The sequence below is a fragment of the Rhinolophus sinicus genome, chromosome 14 (assembly GCF_057876585.1).
Source record: "Rhinolophus sinicus isolate RSI-liver-muscle chromosome 14, RSI-T2T, whole genome shotgun sequence".
Taxonomy (NCBI): domain Eukaryota; kingdom Metazoa; phylum Chordata; class Mammalia; order Chiroptera; family Rhinolophidae; genus Rhinolophus; species Rhinolophus sinicus.
Window position 1 is genome coordinate 145,929,322 of NC_142514.1, and position 15,171 is coordinate 145,944,492.

Below are 15,171 nucleotides of genomic sequence, written 5' to 3' on the forward strand. Positions count from 1 at the left end.
AGGCCACTCTGAGTCCTGCCATCCCAGTAGTGCCTCATCTGGGAGTGTGCGTGTCTGCGTGTGCGTGTGTGTATGTGTGTGTATGTGTGTTGGGGTGGCCTCAGGGAGCGTACAAGGGAGCAGAACACAGGATTTTATATAAGCTGAAGTTGAAGGGAACACAAACATAGAAACATGGGGGCCCAGTCCCTGAGGACTGAACAGCCCTACTCACCAGTAAGCGCCTACAGTAGCCAAAGCGTCTGCTGCCATCCTCCCCAGTCAGCATGAAAGAAAAAGTCTCACTGGAACAGGGAGAAGTCTGGCATCAGGGAAGCATCAGAGGACCCAGGAGACAGCCCCCAAGAAGAGTGACTGTCATCCCCGGGAGGGGGTGAAGGGCCGGGTTGCTGTAGGAGAGGAGGTGGGACTAGGGTGGGCCCCATTCAGTTGCTCACCGCTGTGGGGGTACAGAGGCCTTGCCCCCTTCCACCCTCTGGTCGGGGCGGCCGGGCCTCACCTGCTGTACTCTGACACGGGGAGCCAGTCCTTGGCGTCGGGGAAGCAAAACTGGGGAATGGCCTTGAGCCGCTCCTCCGCCTCCCGCATCTGCTTGGTGGGTCGGTCCAGCTGCAGGCAACAGGAATGTGGGGAGACAAAGGAAGGCATGGAACCTGGGGTGGTGGGGGTGCTGAGAGGCGTCTCCTCCCCTCAGAGCCCGAGATGGCATCCTACCAACGGCACGCTTCTCAGCAGGCCCTGTCCCCACTCCCAGTTCTCACAGAGGGGTCTGGGGTGGGTTGAGTCACCATTTATTCATTCAACACATGCCAAATGAGCACTTTCCACGTGGCAGCTGGCACTGCGCCATGTGCTGGGGCTACCAATGGAAACAAAGTGGACAAGGTCCTTGTTCCTGCACAGTCTGGTCTGACACCAATTTCAGAGGGTGTTACACATGAAATAAGTAGGGTGATGTGACAGAGAGAACTGGGCAGGGGGAGGGGCGACCTTAGGGTACCTGGAGCGATCTCCTGGGAGAGGTGCTACTTGAGCAGAGAATGAAGAATGAGAAAGAGCCAGCAGCCATGTGAAGAGCTGGAGAAAGAACACGCCAGGCAGAAGCAGTGGCAGAGAGAAAGGTGTGAGCATTAAAGGAAGAGAATGGAGGCCGGGGTGGAGGTGACGAGCAGGGAAGGAGTGGTGAGAGATGAGACGGGGGGGATGAGGAGTGACTGCTTCTGGGCACAGGGTTTCTTTCTGGGGCAATGAAAATGTTCTGAGATTGATTGTACAACTCTGTGAATGCACTAAAAATCATTGAATTGGACATTTAAATAGGTAAATTATACAGTACCTGAATTATATCTCAATAAAGTAGTGAGAGAGAGTGCGTGTGTAAGCAGGAGAAGTAGCTGGGGACCCTCGTGGTCCTGGTAAACAATTTGGATTTTATTTTAAGGACCCTGGGTGGTGCTCTGTCTGCCTTCATCCTCAGCATAAGCACTGGCCCAAACCCACAACCCCGAGCCCTCTCTTCCCTCTGCGGTGGGGGCCGGGAGGGGAGGGGAGATGGCCTCACCTTGGGAAACTGGTAGGAGACTTCAGGGAGGTAGGTGTTTCGGGACGGCTTCTTCTTGAGGGATACCACCACAAAGTACTCGAAAAGCTCCCGCTCCTGCCACTCGAGCAGCTCCAGCTCCAGTGTTCGGTAACTGGGCGCTCGCTTCAGCATCGACTGGATGTGGACTAGACGTTGCGTGTGGGCTGGGGGCAGGTCACACATCAGAGGACAAGCGGGCTTAGCCTCACAGACCCCTCAGCAGCCCCCTCCACACCAATCTCAGGGCTGGGTCTCTGTGGATCAACCCTAAGTGCATGAGCCTAATCTGACACCCTTACCCAGGTAGGTCTGGGCGAGAAGCAGCGGGGCAAGGTGTCTACATCCGCACAAAGGCTCCACCCTGACAGAGGGAACTACTGGTCCGGCCTCTTGGAGCTTCTGGAGGCTGAGCTGGGCCAATAGGACTGCCCACGCCAGGCAAACCCAGGGATGTATCACGGGCACCCACCCACCCCTGCCCCTGCCCCTGCGTCAACAGAACTAGAAGATACGAACATCCAAGAAAGCTTCATCCTTGGGCCCTGACTTGAACACTTTGTCCCTGTTCCCAGGCCAAAAGTCCACTTGCCTGGGGCCAGCAGAGGAGAGAAACAGGGAGCTAGCTCCCACCTACTTAAATCATCCAGGAAGGTCTAGGCAGGGCTTCCCAGTAGAGAAAGAACGAGATTTGTCCAGGCCCCTGGAATGTGAAGGTCCCAGAGCCTTTTCAGGGAGGTGGCAGTCCTCCACTCCAGGGATAGGGGAGATGAGTGGCCTCACGACCTCTAAGGACTAGTTTCCTCAAACTATGACACATTTCTTATAACCAGAAGAGATATTTGTAATCTTCTGAAGCCATCTCTGACGCTCCAGATTCACAACATTTACCAGGCAAATCTGGCACCAATTCTCATGGGCAACGGCTTGGGAAAGTATAGCAAGGTCACTAGCCTACGACTGAGGCAAAAGGTCCGAAGTTAACCTCCCAGGGCTGAGCTTGCAGGACCACAGGGACACACTCCCCTACAGCTCCTTGCTCTGCTGGCCTGGTATCCTGCCGGCCTGTTGCCCCTGCAAACCAGGCCAATTTGGGACATGGGAACTATCCATGCAGAGATGCAAAGGAAGGGAAGGCTGATCCCCTACAGCCAGGGCTGGGAAAGGGTTCCATGCCTCACCTTTGAACCTGTCGTCAGAGTCGCTCTCGCTCTCACTATTCTCATCTGGAAAAGTAACAGCAGGAGTGCATGCTTGCTGAACCACTGCCCACAGCAAAAGTTTTCTGTGTCCCCCTCCCAACTCCTCTCACAAGGGATGAAGCTGTACCTAGTCTGGGCTCCTAGGGGCCCATGGCCAGGTGCTGAGTGGCCTGAGGCCAGGGTCCCTCAGAGCTCAAACTGCAGGTGCTCATCTATATACAAACCACCATCCATCTGGTCCAGATCTGGGGGAAGCTGAGGGCCCCAGTTGGAGGCTGAGCCAGCAGAGAGGCCTACGGGCCTGAAACACAAGGGCCCTGCCTCCAGGAGACCAAGATTTGAAATGGGAACCAGACCATAGCGCTCAGTGAGTCTGAACTTTCCTTTTGCCAGAAGCAGATTCCCACACCCACCTCCCTACTCAGGGCCTCACAGCCCAAGGCCTGAACCAGCGCATCCCAGGACTTTCTTCCCTCTTTGGTCCTCCCTTCTTATGTGGCCACTTCTTGGCAGGGCTCTACCTGCCTAGAAGGCCCACAGAAAGATAAACTGAGGCTAGTCCATGCCTCTCCCCATTCCTAATGCCCAAGAGCCCCAGACCCGTGAACCAGTTCAGCCATCAAGGCCTACCTCTCAGTGACGCTGTCTCAATGCTGGACATGGACAGCTTTTTTAACCTCTTCTTTCCTCTCTTGGCATTGTAGATGGAGTTAATTCTTTGGACAAGCTGGGTGAGAAAAGCCGGAAGGATGAGATAACCTAAACACTAGCTATTCCTACTTCCGAGAAGGTTGATTAGCACAGGCCGTGTGTTCCCTTATTGGTCCAAGCTTTCTGCCCCCCACCCCCACCCGGCCCACTACTGGTCTCCCTGCTGCACTGACTCCAAGAGCTGCCTGGTAGCTCTCCATCTACCTAACCCCCCAAGTGGTCTTCTGCCCCATTAAACTTAGTTCCCCAGAGGAAGGAACTGTGATCAAACGGGACAGGATGGGAGCTCCTGGGTCCCAAGAGTCACTGAAGCAACTGAGACAAAGAGCTCCTCAGATGCAATAACAGGAACAGGGATTCAAGTCTTTCCCCTCTGGACTACAACCTGGAGCCCCGACAGGAAGAAGCTCAATTCCCATTATACCCAAGCATTGTTTGCAGGCTAAAAATACCAGTTGGCTAAATCCTGCTGCTTTGGGCTGAGGATTTGGGTCTGGCTGCCTATGTGTGCAAATCACTGCTGAAAACTCTCAATTCTGAGAGTTATAGAAAGGGAGACCCACATTTGAGTCCGAGGTCTTTCAAAGCCTGGAAATGTTTATGTGTGCGCAGAGACCTCAACACCCCCCCCCCCCCAGCCGTTAATGTGGAGCCTCCTGAGGACAGGTTTCCACCCACCCAGAGGCATGGAATGTTCCCTGGGTGCAGAGGCTGGCTTGTTCTCGGAACATCTGCCTACCATTTATCACTTAATGCATCTTTATTGATAAGAAAAGGGAATAATTGGCCAGATGAAAAGGAAAGGCCAGTGCGTGGACCCAGGATATGCTCAAGAAGAAGTGAGGAAGCAGCCCCAGATGAGGGAAGGAAGGAAGGAAGGAGAGAAGAGCCGCCCGCCTGCCTGCCCAGTGGCCCAGACCCATCTGGGAAGCCTACCTTGGGAATGCGGCGGGCCCGGCGGCTCGAGAGCAGCTCACTCGTGGTGCTGAGGCTGTCCTCGTTGAGGCTGGAGGGTGAGGACGGCAGACTCAGCTGAGCCAGCAGCAGCATGTCGTCATGGCTGTGCCTCTTGGGTAATCGTGGCAGCCGGTGGCTCTTCCTTTCCGACCAGTTCCCACTGCGCAGGGACTGGCTGCCGGGTTTCAGGGAGAGCTGGCATGGGGGAAGAGCACATGGGAGAGGAAATCACCACTGAAGCCTTGGCCGGCATCTGTCTGCTAGGGCCTGGACAGAGCAGCCACAGGGGGCATCCCTGGCTCCCCGAAACCTGGAATTTCCATCCACCAGGGTTTCCTCTTTCAAGACCTCAGCTGCTAATCAGTAGGTCAGGGTTAGATTAGATACTAATCTTCCACAAAGGAAGTTTAACTACTTCTGCCAGAATAAAGAATGCAGAGGCTAAGAAAACTAGACTCTGAGTGGAAAGAGAAGGCCAACTGGGAATTCTGGGAACTCCTCCTGAGCTTTGGGACAAGGCTTAGACTTTGCTCATTACTAAGCCTGGCTGATGGAGCCAGTCTTCCCGTCTCAGCCCGATCCAGTCCTAAAAGGCTTCACTAGCAGAGGCCATAATCTACATGCCAGCCTGGTCCTGCTCACGTCTTCCAGGGGGCACAGAAGGGTTTCGGGCTCTGACCACCAAAGCCCAGCAAGGAAGGCCTCATAGCCAGCTGGCTCCCTCCCCACACAGCTCTGGCCTGCCTCCATCCCCAGCCCTGATCTACTTCCTGCCTCCCTCCATCCAGACTGACATCTTATAGCACAGACCACCTGTCTCTCAGCAGACCCAGCTCACTGCTAGGAAAGCAGCACCCTCTGCAAACTCAGCATGCAACCCACCCATTGTCTAGAGCTGGCATTTCCTCTCATCACTCTTCAGCAAGTCCTCCTTCCTCCCTGTCCCCCCATTTCCTCTTCCCACCCAATCAGTCTGGCAATACATAGTCCATGGAAGCCTGTACGAACAGAGCACATTAGAAAAGTAAATCTTTTATAAACACAATCATACCATTCCAAAGCCAGAGGAAATAATTTTTATATTCTCTAGCCAATGTTATAAAATATCTGGGCCCCTCCATTTGCATAGAGAGTCAGAGTAGCGTGGGTAGATCCAGAAAGCATCTCAATTCTTCTGCTTCCTTTCGACCCTGGACAAGGACAGCAGTGGAAGGGCCTCCTTTGACCTTTCACCTGTCTTCTCATTCCATCTTCTGTCAGTCCATTCCCCAGAGATTCATCCTTCCCCCCTCCAACACGAGTGGCTCCAGGTCTCGTGCACACCTGGCCAGCTCTCAGATCCGGTTTTTGGGCCTATGCCTGGCTCCCAAATGCTAGTACTGAGATCATTTCTGCCAGCGCTGCAGAATACCAAGACTCCAACCAGGGCCCTGTCTTCCTGTTTCCCACAGAGGAGGAATAATAAGACAGCAGACTGCAGGAGCTCCTGCTTTAGTTTGGCAGCTCAGAGCTCTCGTACTGAAAGGAAGATGATAGGACAGGATGCCCCTCAGAGCATGTCTCGATTGTCCACAAGGGTTTCAACACGGCGGAAGTGCCGGAGTGCAGCGCTCTTTCCTGAGGTCACCTCCTTTGCCAGCACTAGTGAGGGAAAAAGGCCGAGCGGAAGCTGGCCCACGCCTTGGTAGAACAGGCCCCCACTGTGGCCCTCGTGCTGACCCTACAGGCACAAGTAGGTGCTGCTGTTACCTGAGTGGGTGGGTTGTTGTACTTCCTGTCCTGAGGACTCCACATCCTGTGCAAAGAGTCCAAGGAATTTTCAGACAGCTGCTGGGATTTTCGTCCCGCTCTTCTGCTCTTCAAGTCCACATCCTCATATGGATTTTCCTTGGGCAGATCTCCTGCAGAGGAGGAAAAGTTAGAGTAGGGGGAGAAAGGAAGACGGAAACATATGCACACACACACACACACACACACACACACACACACACACACCCCAGCAGAATTCCTGTGAACCAAAGAGAATGGCTTCTGCCTGGCTCTTCAGCTCATGAGTCATGCAGCTGCCCGTCTGCAGTGGGAGGCTGCAAACAGATCCTGGCTCCAAGTGCAGAAGCTGAACTCCCCCACCCCCGGTTCAGCTCAGCCTTGTCTGGCCTCTGCGTTATAAATTCAGGCATTGCTCACGACTGGCTCAGCCACCCCTGCCTGTGCCCAGCCAGAGGACAAAGCCAACACCAGGCAGCCTTCCTTGACTCCAGCCCCTCCGCTGTGAAACCCCCTGAGACATACAGTTCAAGGTAGAAAAGGCTTTCAGAGGTTACACGGCTGTCCCATTACCCTTTACCAACTGCTCCCTGAGGACCCACTTGTGGGGCGTGGGCATGGAGGAACTCTAAAGAACTCCAGGGAGCAGGGCTTTCGCAGACCTCCCTCTCACCTATTACATGGCTCAGCAACGCTTCAGGGCGTCTTCTGCCTGGTCCACAGAGGGAACCCCGCAGCAGTGATTAGTAAGTAGTGAGTGAGTGCTCCGTCATTATTTGCTCAATGAGCGGCTCTTACCACTGTGTCACTCTATTTCCTCTACTGCTGAGCTCAGCAAAAAGAATGGTCCTCACTCCGCTTTTGGAATAAACTCTCCTGCTGTGACCCAGGGAGGTGTGAAAGGCTTGAAAGGAGTCTGGCCAGAGGGGCAGGGCTGGGAAGAGTTCTCGCTTCTCAAATCTCTGGCAGCAGGCACAGTAGTGGTAGGACCAGGGAATGTCCGAGTCCAAAGCATAGACCCTGCCCTGGATGAGCAGCCCCTTCCCATAAAGCCTTCCCGCCAGTACGTGCCCATGTGCCTGGACTTTTCTAAAACACAACATTATGAGCCAGGTCCGTCCTGCCTCAGTCCCGCAGCAGCAGCAGCACGGCGGTGACGAGGGCCCTGGGGACTGTGAGTGTCTTGCCTTACCCACTCCTCCATGATTCCCACCACTGTGTGGGACGTGGGACCTAGATACCAGTGAGGAGAATCAGGCTTCGCTGGAGGCAGCACACATGCTGAGCGCTGGGCCCGCTCATCTCCTCTCTGTTCAGTAGCAGGACTGAACCTGGGTGACCACTGAGCCCCCGGGAAAAGGATCTGGGACTGGATCAAGTGGTTCCCAACACCAGCCGAGTCCCCAGCCACTGAGCAGCTGTTTTCCTGTAACACAGTCATGATATGAAAATGACTTGTCTCCATTCCAGAGCCCTGACTAAGCAGAGCTGGCCCAACAACCCTGCCTCAAGAAGCCAAATATTAGACCTGGCATCCCTGCATGTTTTCCCCAGCCTACCCTGCTGTGGGCACTCGGGAAGAGTTAGGACAGACTCTGTGCTTCTTGGCGCCCCTCCAACACATATCTTGTAGCAGTGAGGTGGGGGGTCAATGATTAGACAATGAAAGGATGGTCTTCCTGCTGCTGGGAAACAGGACCAGGGCATCACTGTGCAGATGGAGACGGGAAGAACATTTATTCCAAGCTCCAAAGTGAAATCCAAAGTGCCTTGGGCCAGATGATCAGCCAGAGACCTTATCATCATCCCCCAACCTTGTCTCAACTCCTTTAGACAAGGATGACCTTGTCTCAACTGCTTTCGATCAGACTTTCTCCGAACTACTGACATTTTGGGCTGGGTAATTCTTGTCATGGTGGGCTGCCCTGTACACTGGTGGGATGTTCAGCAGCAACCGTGGCCTCAATCCACTAGAGGACAGTAGCAACCAAAAATGTCTCCAGACACTGTCAAATGTCCCCTGAGCAGATGGATGGATGGGTGCATGAATGGATGCTAGAAGGAAGGAAGGAAAGGAGGGAGGGAGGGAGGGAGGGAGGTAGGGAGAGAAGGAAAAAGGGAGGGAAGAAAGGAGAAAAGAAGGAAGGAAGGAAGGAAGGAAGGAAGGAAGGAGGGAGGGAGGGAGGGAGGGAGGGAGGCAGAAAGGAATTGCTCCCCCTTAATTAAGAACCACTGCTTTAATAGGGAATATGGTAAATAATATTGTAATAATCATGTATGGTGTCAGATGGGTACTAGACTTATGGGAGTGATTACTTCATAAGGTATATAAATGTTGAATCACTACGTTGTACACCTGAAACTGATATAATATTGCATATCAACTGTAACTGAATAATTAATTTTTAAAAAAAGAACCACTGCTTTAGATAGATGTTTCTAAATTTCCTAATAGTTTGAATACCATGACGAGTCCCAAATCAAACCCTGTTTTTCTCTATTCTTCCCCCTCCCTCCCTTCTTTCTTTCCCCATAATCAGAGTCTTGAATATTGATACAAAATCCAAGTCTCCAAAAGAGAAACACAGACGCAGGAGGTTGAGGCCCAGGAAGGAACAGATGCACATCAGTGATACCCTGGGAGGGACCAGTTGGGAGCAACCGGGTTCTCAGCACTAGTCTTATCTCTGGAAACTAAACTCAAATGCCTGCTCCTCCTGCCTGCCCAGCCCTAACACCAGCCTCTTTCTTCTCCAACAATGTTTAACATCCTCTCTGATATGGCAGGACACTAATCCTTTGGGAAATGACCACTGCCCCAGCCCAAGTCCTTCCTCCCCATCCTCAGCTTGGGCCCTTCACAGCCCTAGTTCACCTGCTACTCTCCACTTCCTAGACTGTTCCTGACTACGCCTTTGGAGCTGTCTCACAGAGGCACTGCCAGTTATCCCCCAGGTAGTAAGGGTGCCCAGGGGCTCGGCAAGTGCAGAGGCTACGCAGGCCCCGAGTCCTGGAACCACTCCACGGAACCGGCTGAGATCAGGTTCATACCAAAGCAATGGCTTAGCGCTGGGCAAGGAGGAGGTCTGGGAAACAGGGCTCAGGACTTCCTCCGGGGGAGCAGAGCTACAGCAAGGCTGGAGAAACATGGTGAAGATTTAGGAGGGGCACGGATGGGAGACAGAAAGCCTGGCAGACCACAAGACTTTGATGTACACATCTGCCCACACAGCTTCCCTGAGGGCAGCCCACGTGGCCCTGGGAGAGGGAGAAGAGGTAGGCCCTCTTCCCTGGAGGCCTGGTCCTAAGCAACCCCATCTCATCTCATGATGCTCAGCTGGGGAAGCCAGAGGTCTCAACCCTTCCCAGCTTTGCTGATGAGATAAGGGACAAGGGCATGGCAAAGAATTTCTGCTCTGCACTCTTTTAAAGGGGCTTGTCACAGCCCAAACTTATCACACGGATTCTCTTGAAGGGAGAACCCAGCCCCTCCCGACCCTGCCCCCGCCCCTCCCCACAGCTCCTTTGGTCATTAACCACATGTGCCAACACGCCCCCTCCCCCCAACACACACCCAACTGGAAGAACCAGTTCGGGAAGGGGTGTGTGTGTGAGTGTGTGCTAGCGCATAGACACTAAGGATTTCTCCAAAAAGAATCCTAAGTTTCCTGGACCACACCCACGGCTAGGGCCCTGGGTCTGCAGCTTCCTTCCCCATCCCCTTCCAGGTTCCAATTAGCCTTTTCCCCAGGTTCTCAGCCTCTCCACCTCACCCCAGCCCCCTCTTACCCACACACACACAGCAGAGACAGCGTCAGGATAAAGACCGCCCCCACCCCCCACCCCGTCCCCAATGCACAGCACATCAGATCGGGAGTTCTAAGGAGCCTCCAAGCCTGGACACCATTTCCCAACTGTCCGGGCACCACTCCCTGGGCTGCAGCCTCTATGCTGTGAGGTGCCCGCTGCTCCTTGCTGCTTCCCAGCCTGGGCACAAACAAGAGAAGAAGGCAGAGAGAGCAGAGGCTCAAAAAGCTTTGCAGTCAGGCTGATTGGCCCTGTCCCCAGCTCCCGTCCCACTCAAGTTCCTGGAAACTGTCCCTCAGCCCGAGCTAGCTGACAGGAGTGGGAATCTCTGGAGGAATGCAGTCCGGACTCCTGGGTCAGGCGCCGAGGCCACTCCACACAACTCCCTATCAAGCTGCTTCCTTGGATGTATGTTTTTAAGGGTCAGGCTCAGAACGCAAACGATTACAAGGCTTTGTAGAATAGCAGCATCTTCCAGGGGCAGATGTCAAATTGGACAGGCAAGAATTAACAGCCCCAGGAAGCACCCCAAGGCAGTCGTTTTGTTTTTGAATCCCTCTATTGCAAATTAGCAGGATAAACCTCAGCCTGCTTTGGAGAATCCCCCCCCAGTTCCCCAGGGTACAGGGCCAGCAAACTCCCAAGGCCCCTCGTTCAAGCCCACTGCTCAGAGAGAAGACACGTTGGTCTCTGGCCCCCAACCTCTAACAGACCAGGACTCCAGTCCAATCGGTCGGTCCCCAAGATGGAGACTTGGCAAGAGTGTTGTCTAACCCCCTCTCCTCTCCACGCCCCCACCAATCCCCCTAATTATCACACATCCCAAATAGAGCTCTGTCTTTCCCTCTGCAAGAGGCAGGTCATCCAAAAGGAACCGGAAATGCCCATACCCTCACAGAACACAGGCTGGGCCAAGAACGGAGAGGCTCCTGGGAAGTCCGGCACTGGTCAATCTGAGGCAAAAAGTAAAACTGACATTCAGAGTTCAGCAACAAGCCCCCACCCCCCAAGCCTCTGGGGGAGGGTCCAAATTCTTGAGCCTGTCTCCAGGGATGGAGAAAGGGATGAACCAACCAGAATCAAAGAGAAAGAGATATTCTCCCTTGTATTTCCCTCTAGCCTCCACAGTCAGGTCTAGAAATCCAGACACAAAGAAGGAAAACATGCCCAGGACACCAAACTAACTAAGGAAACCCACCCCAAAGCAAAACCCAGGTCCTGGGTCACTCCCCTGCCCTCCCTGCTACACTGTCCCATGTACTCCTCCCCTGCTTCTCTACACAAGGCACCAAAGATTCCAGAATCTTGTGAGCAGCGAAGGAACATGCCCCAAGTCCGACCTCACCCCGTCCCAGCCTGACCCCTGGCTCAAGCTCATCCATGCAAGCAGCATCCAGCTGCTCCTGTATTTTCTCGCCTCCTCATGCAACATCCCACAATGGCAGAAAGTCCCCTCTCCTGAGGGAGGAGGCTGAGGCGCAGGTACATTTGCCTCCCTCTTCCTCTCTCTCTAACCTGACCTAAGAAGTCCTAGAGAACAGTTCTGTTGCTCGGGACAGTGGCTCCAAAATTCTGGTGTCCCCCACCACCAGACACTGCCCTCAAACAACCCCAAACAGACCCTGGACTCATGGAACTCTGGGCAGTTCAAATGGTTGAAGCCTCCCTTTCTCTTACTGCAGTTCAGTTGATACGAGAATATTCCCCCACCTGAAGTTCCTGGGCAGCACAGAAGGGCTGCCGAAGCTTCTCAGAGAAGCGAGAACAGTGATGCCCGCAGTGTTGGCAGTGCCTCCTCTGCCCACTGCAGCAGCCACCCGGGTGCTCCCAAGGGCCCTGGGCAGTAACGACATTACAACTCCTTTCAACTAGAGGAAGTAGGAACGTACTTGCAACAGGGTGGGAGGGAGATGGGGTTGTGCCTCTCTCCGATCCCCACAGCTCTTGACCTCGACTTTGGGTGACCTATGCGTACAAAGCTTGTTCCCAGTGGTCAGGGAACAGGCCTCCCTCCTCAAGCCCTTTTGCTGTTCTAGGGAATCTCCCTCCCACATCTTCCTGTTATGACCTAATTTTGGATGGCTGCAGACTGTACACTCCATTCCCGGGAAAGCAGTGCCTGTGTGGATCTGAGCACCGTGCTGTCGCCTCAGAGATGCTGGCCCAGCAAGTTCTAAGGAGCAAACTATGAACCTGATGGCTCAGATCAAATGAGGGAATCAATGATTCTCTTCCTAAGATTCCACAGTCTTAGGGGAACCTAGGGGGCTCTCCACTAGGACACTCTTCTCTAACGTGTTATCTAAAATTATGTTCTCAGTCTCAAGGCCTAACAGAGATAAGGCTGAGAGGGAGTGGACAAGCGAACAAGCACACTGCTTCTCTTTCTTCAGCCACCCCACACTCGGACACACATTTCACGTGAGCAGAATTGAAGCCCCCACTAGGGAATGAGGCCAGAATTAAAATGAAAGCCAAAAAGAAACCCAACCCAACCTAGTATTGGTGTTTCATTGACCCTCAAACACAAGTTTGCCAACACCAAGTTCTCCCAGTTGTTGGAGGACAATTCTCCACGGTATCTTACATTTCTGATTTTCTGAGCAAGAGGAATTAATGGTTCCAGACTATCTTTCCAAAGATGTTTATATAGCAAACAGCCTTGGAAGATAGAACTAGCATCTCCCTCCAGGGCAGGGGCACATGTGTTTCCTGACAGAGCAAGAAGGGTAATGTCTTCTCCTGGGCAGGTTTGTTGGCAGCCCCTTAAAAAGATGGGGGTTTCCTAAGCTGAGTGCAGTCTCTACCTGGACCTCCTCCTCACTGCCCCATGGGAGGTGGGAGGCAGGGAAACCCATGAGAACAATACACTCATGCTGCTTGTTGTGCCACGAGTGATAAAGTCCCTTTCCTGTGATCCAGGATTCTTGTGTCTCCTGCCAGCATCTGTGACACTGGGGCAGGCTAAACTCATTAACTTGCAAGCAGAGTAAAATCTCAGATGCTTTCACAGTTCTTAACACCAATTACTTTAAGGGAAGAATAAGGGAGATACATATCAAGAAACTAGGTACTGGGCTAGATACTCTGATGTGCATTTTACCTCATTTAATCCTAACAATAATCCTATGAAGTATTATTATTATTGTTGTTGTTGTTTTTGTTATTATAACATCATCAATTGAGAAAACAGAGGCCTCAGGAATGTTGAGTTGCCTAAGGACACACAGCTAAGGAAGGGCACTCATTGGACTCCAAAGCCTTCTGAAAATAAAAGAAAGGGAAGGATGTGGTTTTCCACCTTTTGTGGTCCCAGAGCCCTTTCGGTGTCAGTTCATTCAAAGCCAGGTTTTAATCTCTTAGCTGCTCAGTCTTTGCTAAGCTGCTCCCTGATGCCCATTTCCTTGAGAAGTTCCAGAAGCTGGGCCGTGGTTGCCCACGGTGAATGAACTGGAACCTGGGCGCGTTCCTCCTATTCCTGTTCTTCCGTAGCCCAGAGACAACCCAGCCCACCACCTCGGCCACTGCTTACCCACAATATCTTCATAGGCATTCTCTTCTAAAGTGCTTTTGGATCCAAACTTGGGTTGGCTCTCAGTACCATTCTCAGTGGGAGAAGAGGGGTACAGGGACTGGAGACTGGATGCATCCTCAAACTCAAAGGATTTTCTGTGGATGACAAGAGCATGAGTCATTCCAGCGGAACCAGATTCCTGGGGCCTTCTTGGGGAACGGCCATGGGCAAGAGCAAAGCTGAGAGGTCCTCCTCACAAGACCAGTTACTGAGCAAAGCACAAGTTGGATCCAAACTTACCACCCCAAGTAAAGAACTAGATGGTGTGCAAGGCCCCAGCCTGGGTGACTGCAAATAATACCAATAACAACCACCACCTCTGGAAAGGGTGCTGAGTGCCAGATGCTGTGTCAAGTGCTGAGGTGTGTTATTTCATGAGTCTTCACAAGGCCGCTGCTAGGTACTGTGCCATTTTACCAATAAGGAGACAGGCTCAAGGGGATGACGTGACAGAGGCAGGACTCGCCCGGGCTGTCTGACTCCAGGGTCCGAGCTTTTGACTGGGCCTCCGAGCCTTGAGAATATCCTCCTTGAGAAGTACCTGCCCTTGCCACAGGAACTGAGTGCCAGATCTGCCTTCAGAGCCTCACAGCACAGCATGGCTGCATCCGGGCACGGGCTCCTGCATGGAGCAGGCAGCAAGGGCTCAGCACTGGATGGGTGATGCCCAGGGTTGTTTGGGGGTCAGAGAAACAGTTCGTAGTGAGTGGTTTGTAGAAACAGGAGGGGCTGTCTTCAGAACAAATCACACCACTTCTGAGGGGGAACTAGGAGGGTGATTTGCAGCCAACAGCTCCTTCTAAGCTCCAGCTTCCCTTCAGTTTGTCACCGGCTCCTTTCCATCCCCCAGATACCCTTCCCCTCTACTGTAGAATTTCAAAAGCACAGTTTGTTAGCTCCTCAGATATCCTGAGCCCACAGCATTCTCTACGACTGTCCTTCATCATGGAGGCACTTCCCTCACCTAAGACTTGACCCAGCTGTGTCCTCTCCCTCTCTGAGGCAGGTCTGAGAGGCTACCAGAGAAGGAGAGAAAGAAAGGCAGGGACAGATCCCTCCTCTCACCCATTAACACCTCCCTCTTCTTTTGGGTACCATTAGATCTTTCAGCCAACAAAACCCTCTCTCTTATTTAATGAGCAACTCCTGCTAAGAGTCCTGGGGTGTGGGTCAAGGATTAAGTGTTCTAAAGGCCACGTCTTGTTCTCAGCTTGCCTGGCTACTCTGTAGCACTTGACAAAACCGAATATTCTACACTGGCACCCGCCTCCTTTTGCCTCTATGACGCAGTTTCTCTTGGTTCTCAATGGCATCTCTGGCAATTACTTTTCAGGCTCTTGTGAGAGATCTCCTTTTCCACTTGCCTTTCAAATGCCAGGGTCTCTCACAGTTCTGTTGTCAGGACTCTTTTGCTCACTGCACTTTCTGGGGGTCCAATATTGATGGCCATCACCATACCTACCATGATGACTCCCAAATCCCTGACTCTAGCCCAGACATCTCAACCAGTTAAATAGCCAATGACTGAGCACAACGGTTCTGGAATGTAGGCCCGCAGACCTCTACTGATCCGA

The 15,171-nt window shown here is 52.9% G+C and overlaps 1 protein-coding gene across 9 annotated transcripts in view; it reads right to left on the minus strand.

The window, feature by feature from the left end:
- DENND2B (DENN domain containing 2B) overlaps positions 1 to 15,171 on the minus strand; it is a 140,333-nt gene that overhangs the window by 15,947 nt on the left and 109,215 nt on the right. For all 9 annotated transcript variants that reach the window (XR_012497503.2, XM_074335958.2, XM_019728545.3 and 6 more), the window contains 8 exons: positions 13,556 to 13,692; positions 6,199 to 6,350; positions 4,429 to 4,644; positions 3,412 to 3,508; positions 2,761 to 2,805; positions 1,562 to 1,746; positions 500 to 609; positions 215 to 284 (listed from right to left, as the gene is read on the minus strand). Coding sequence is in view for 8 of the 9 variants with exons in the window: in XM_074335958.2 (XP_074192059.1) it covers positions 215 to 284; positions 500 to 609; positions 1,562 to 1,746; positions 2,761 to 2,805; positions 3,412 to 3,508; positions 4,429 to 4,644; positions 6,199 to 6,350; positions 13,556 to 13,692 (1,012 nt within the window). In the remaining variant the exon portion in view is untranslated. The remainder of the gene's footprint in view (positions 1 to 214; positions 285 to 499; positions 610 to 1,561; positions 1,747 to 2,760; positions 2,806 to 3,411; positions 3,509 to 4,428; positions 4,645 to 6,198; positions 6,351 to 13,555; positions 13,693 to 15,171) is intronic.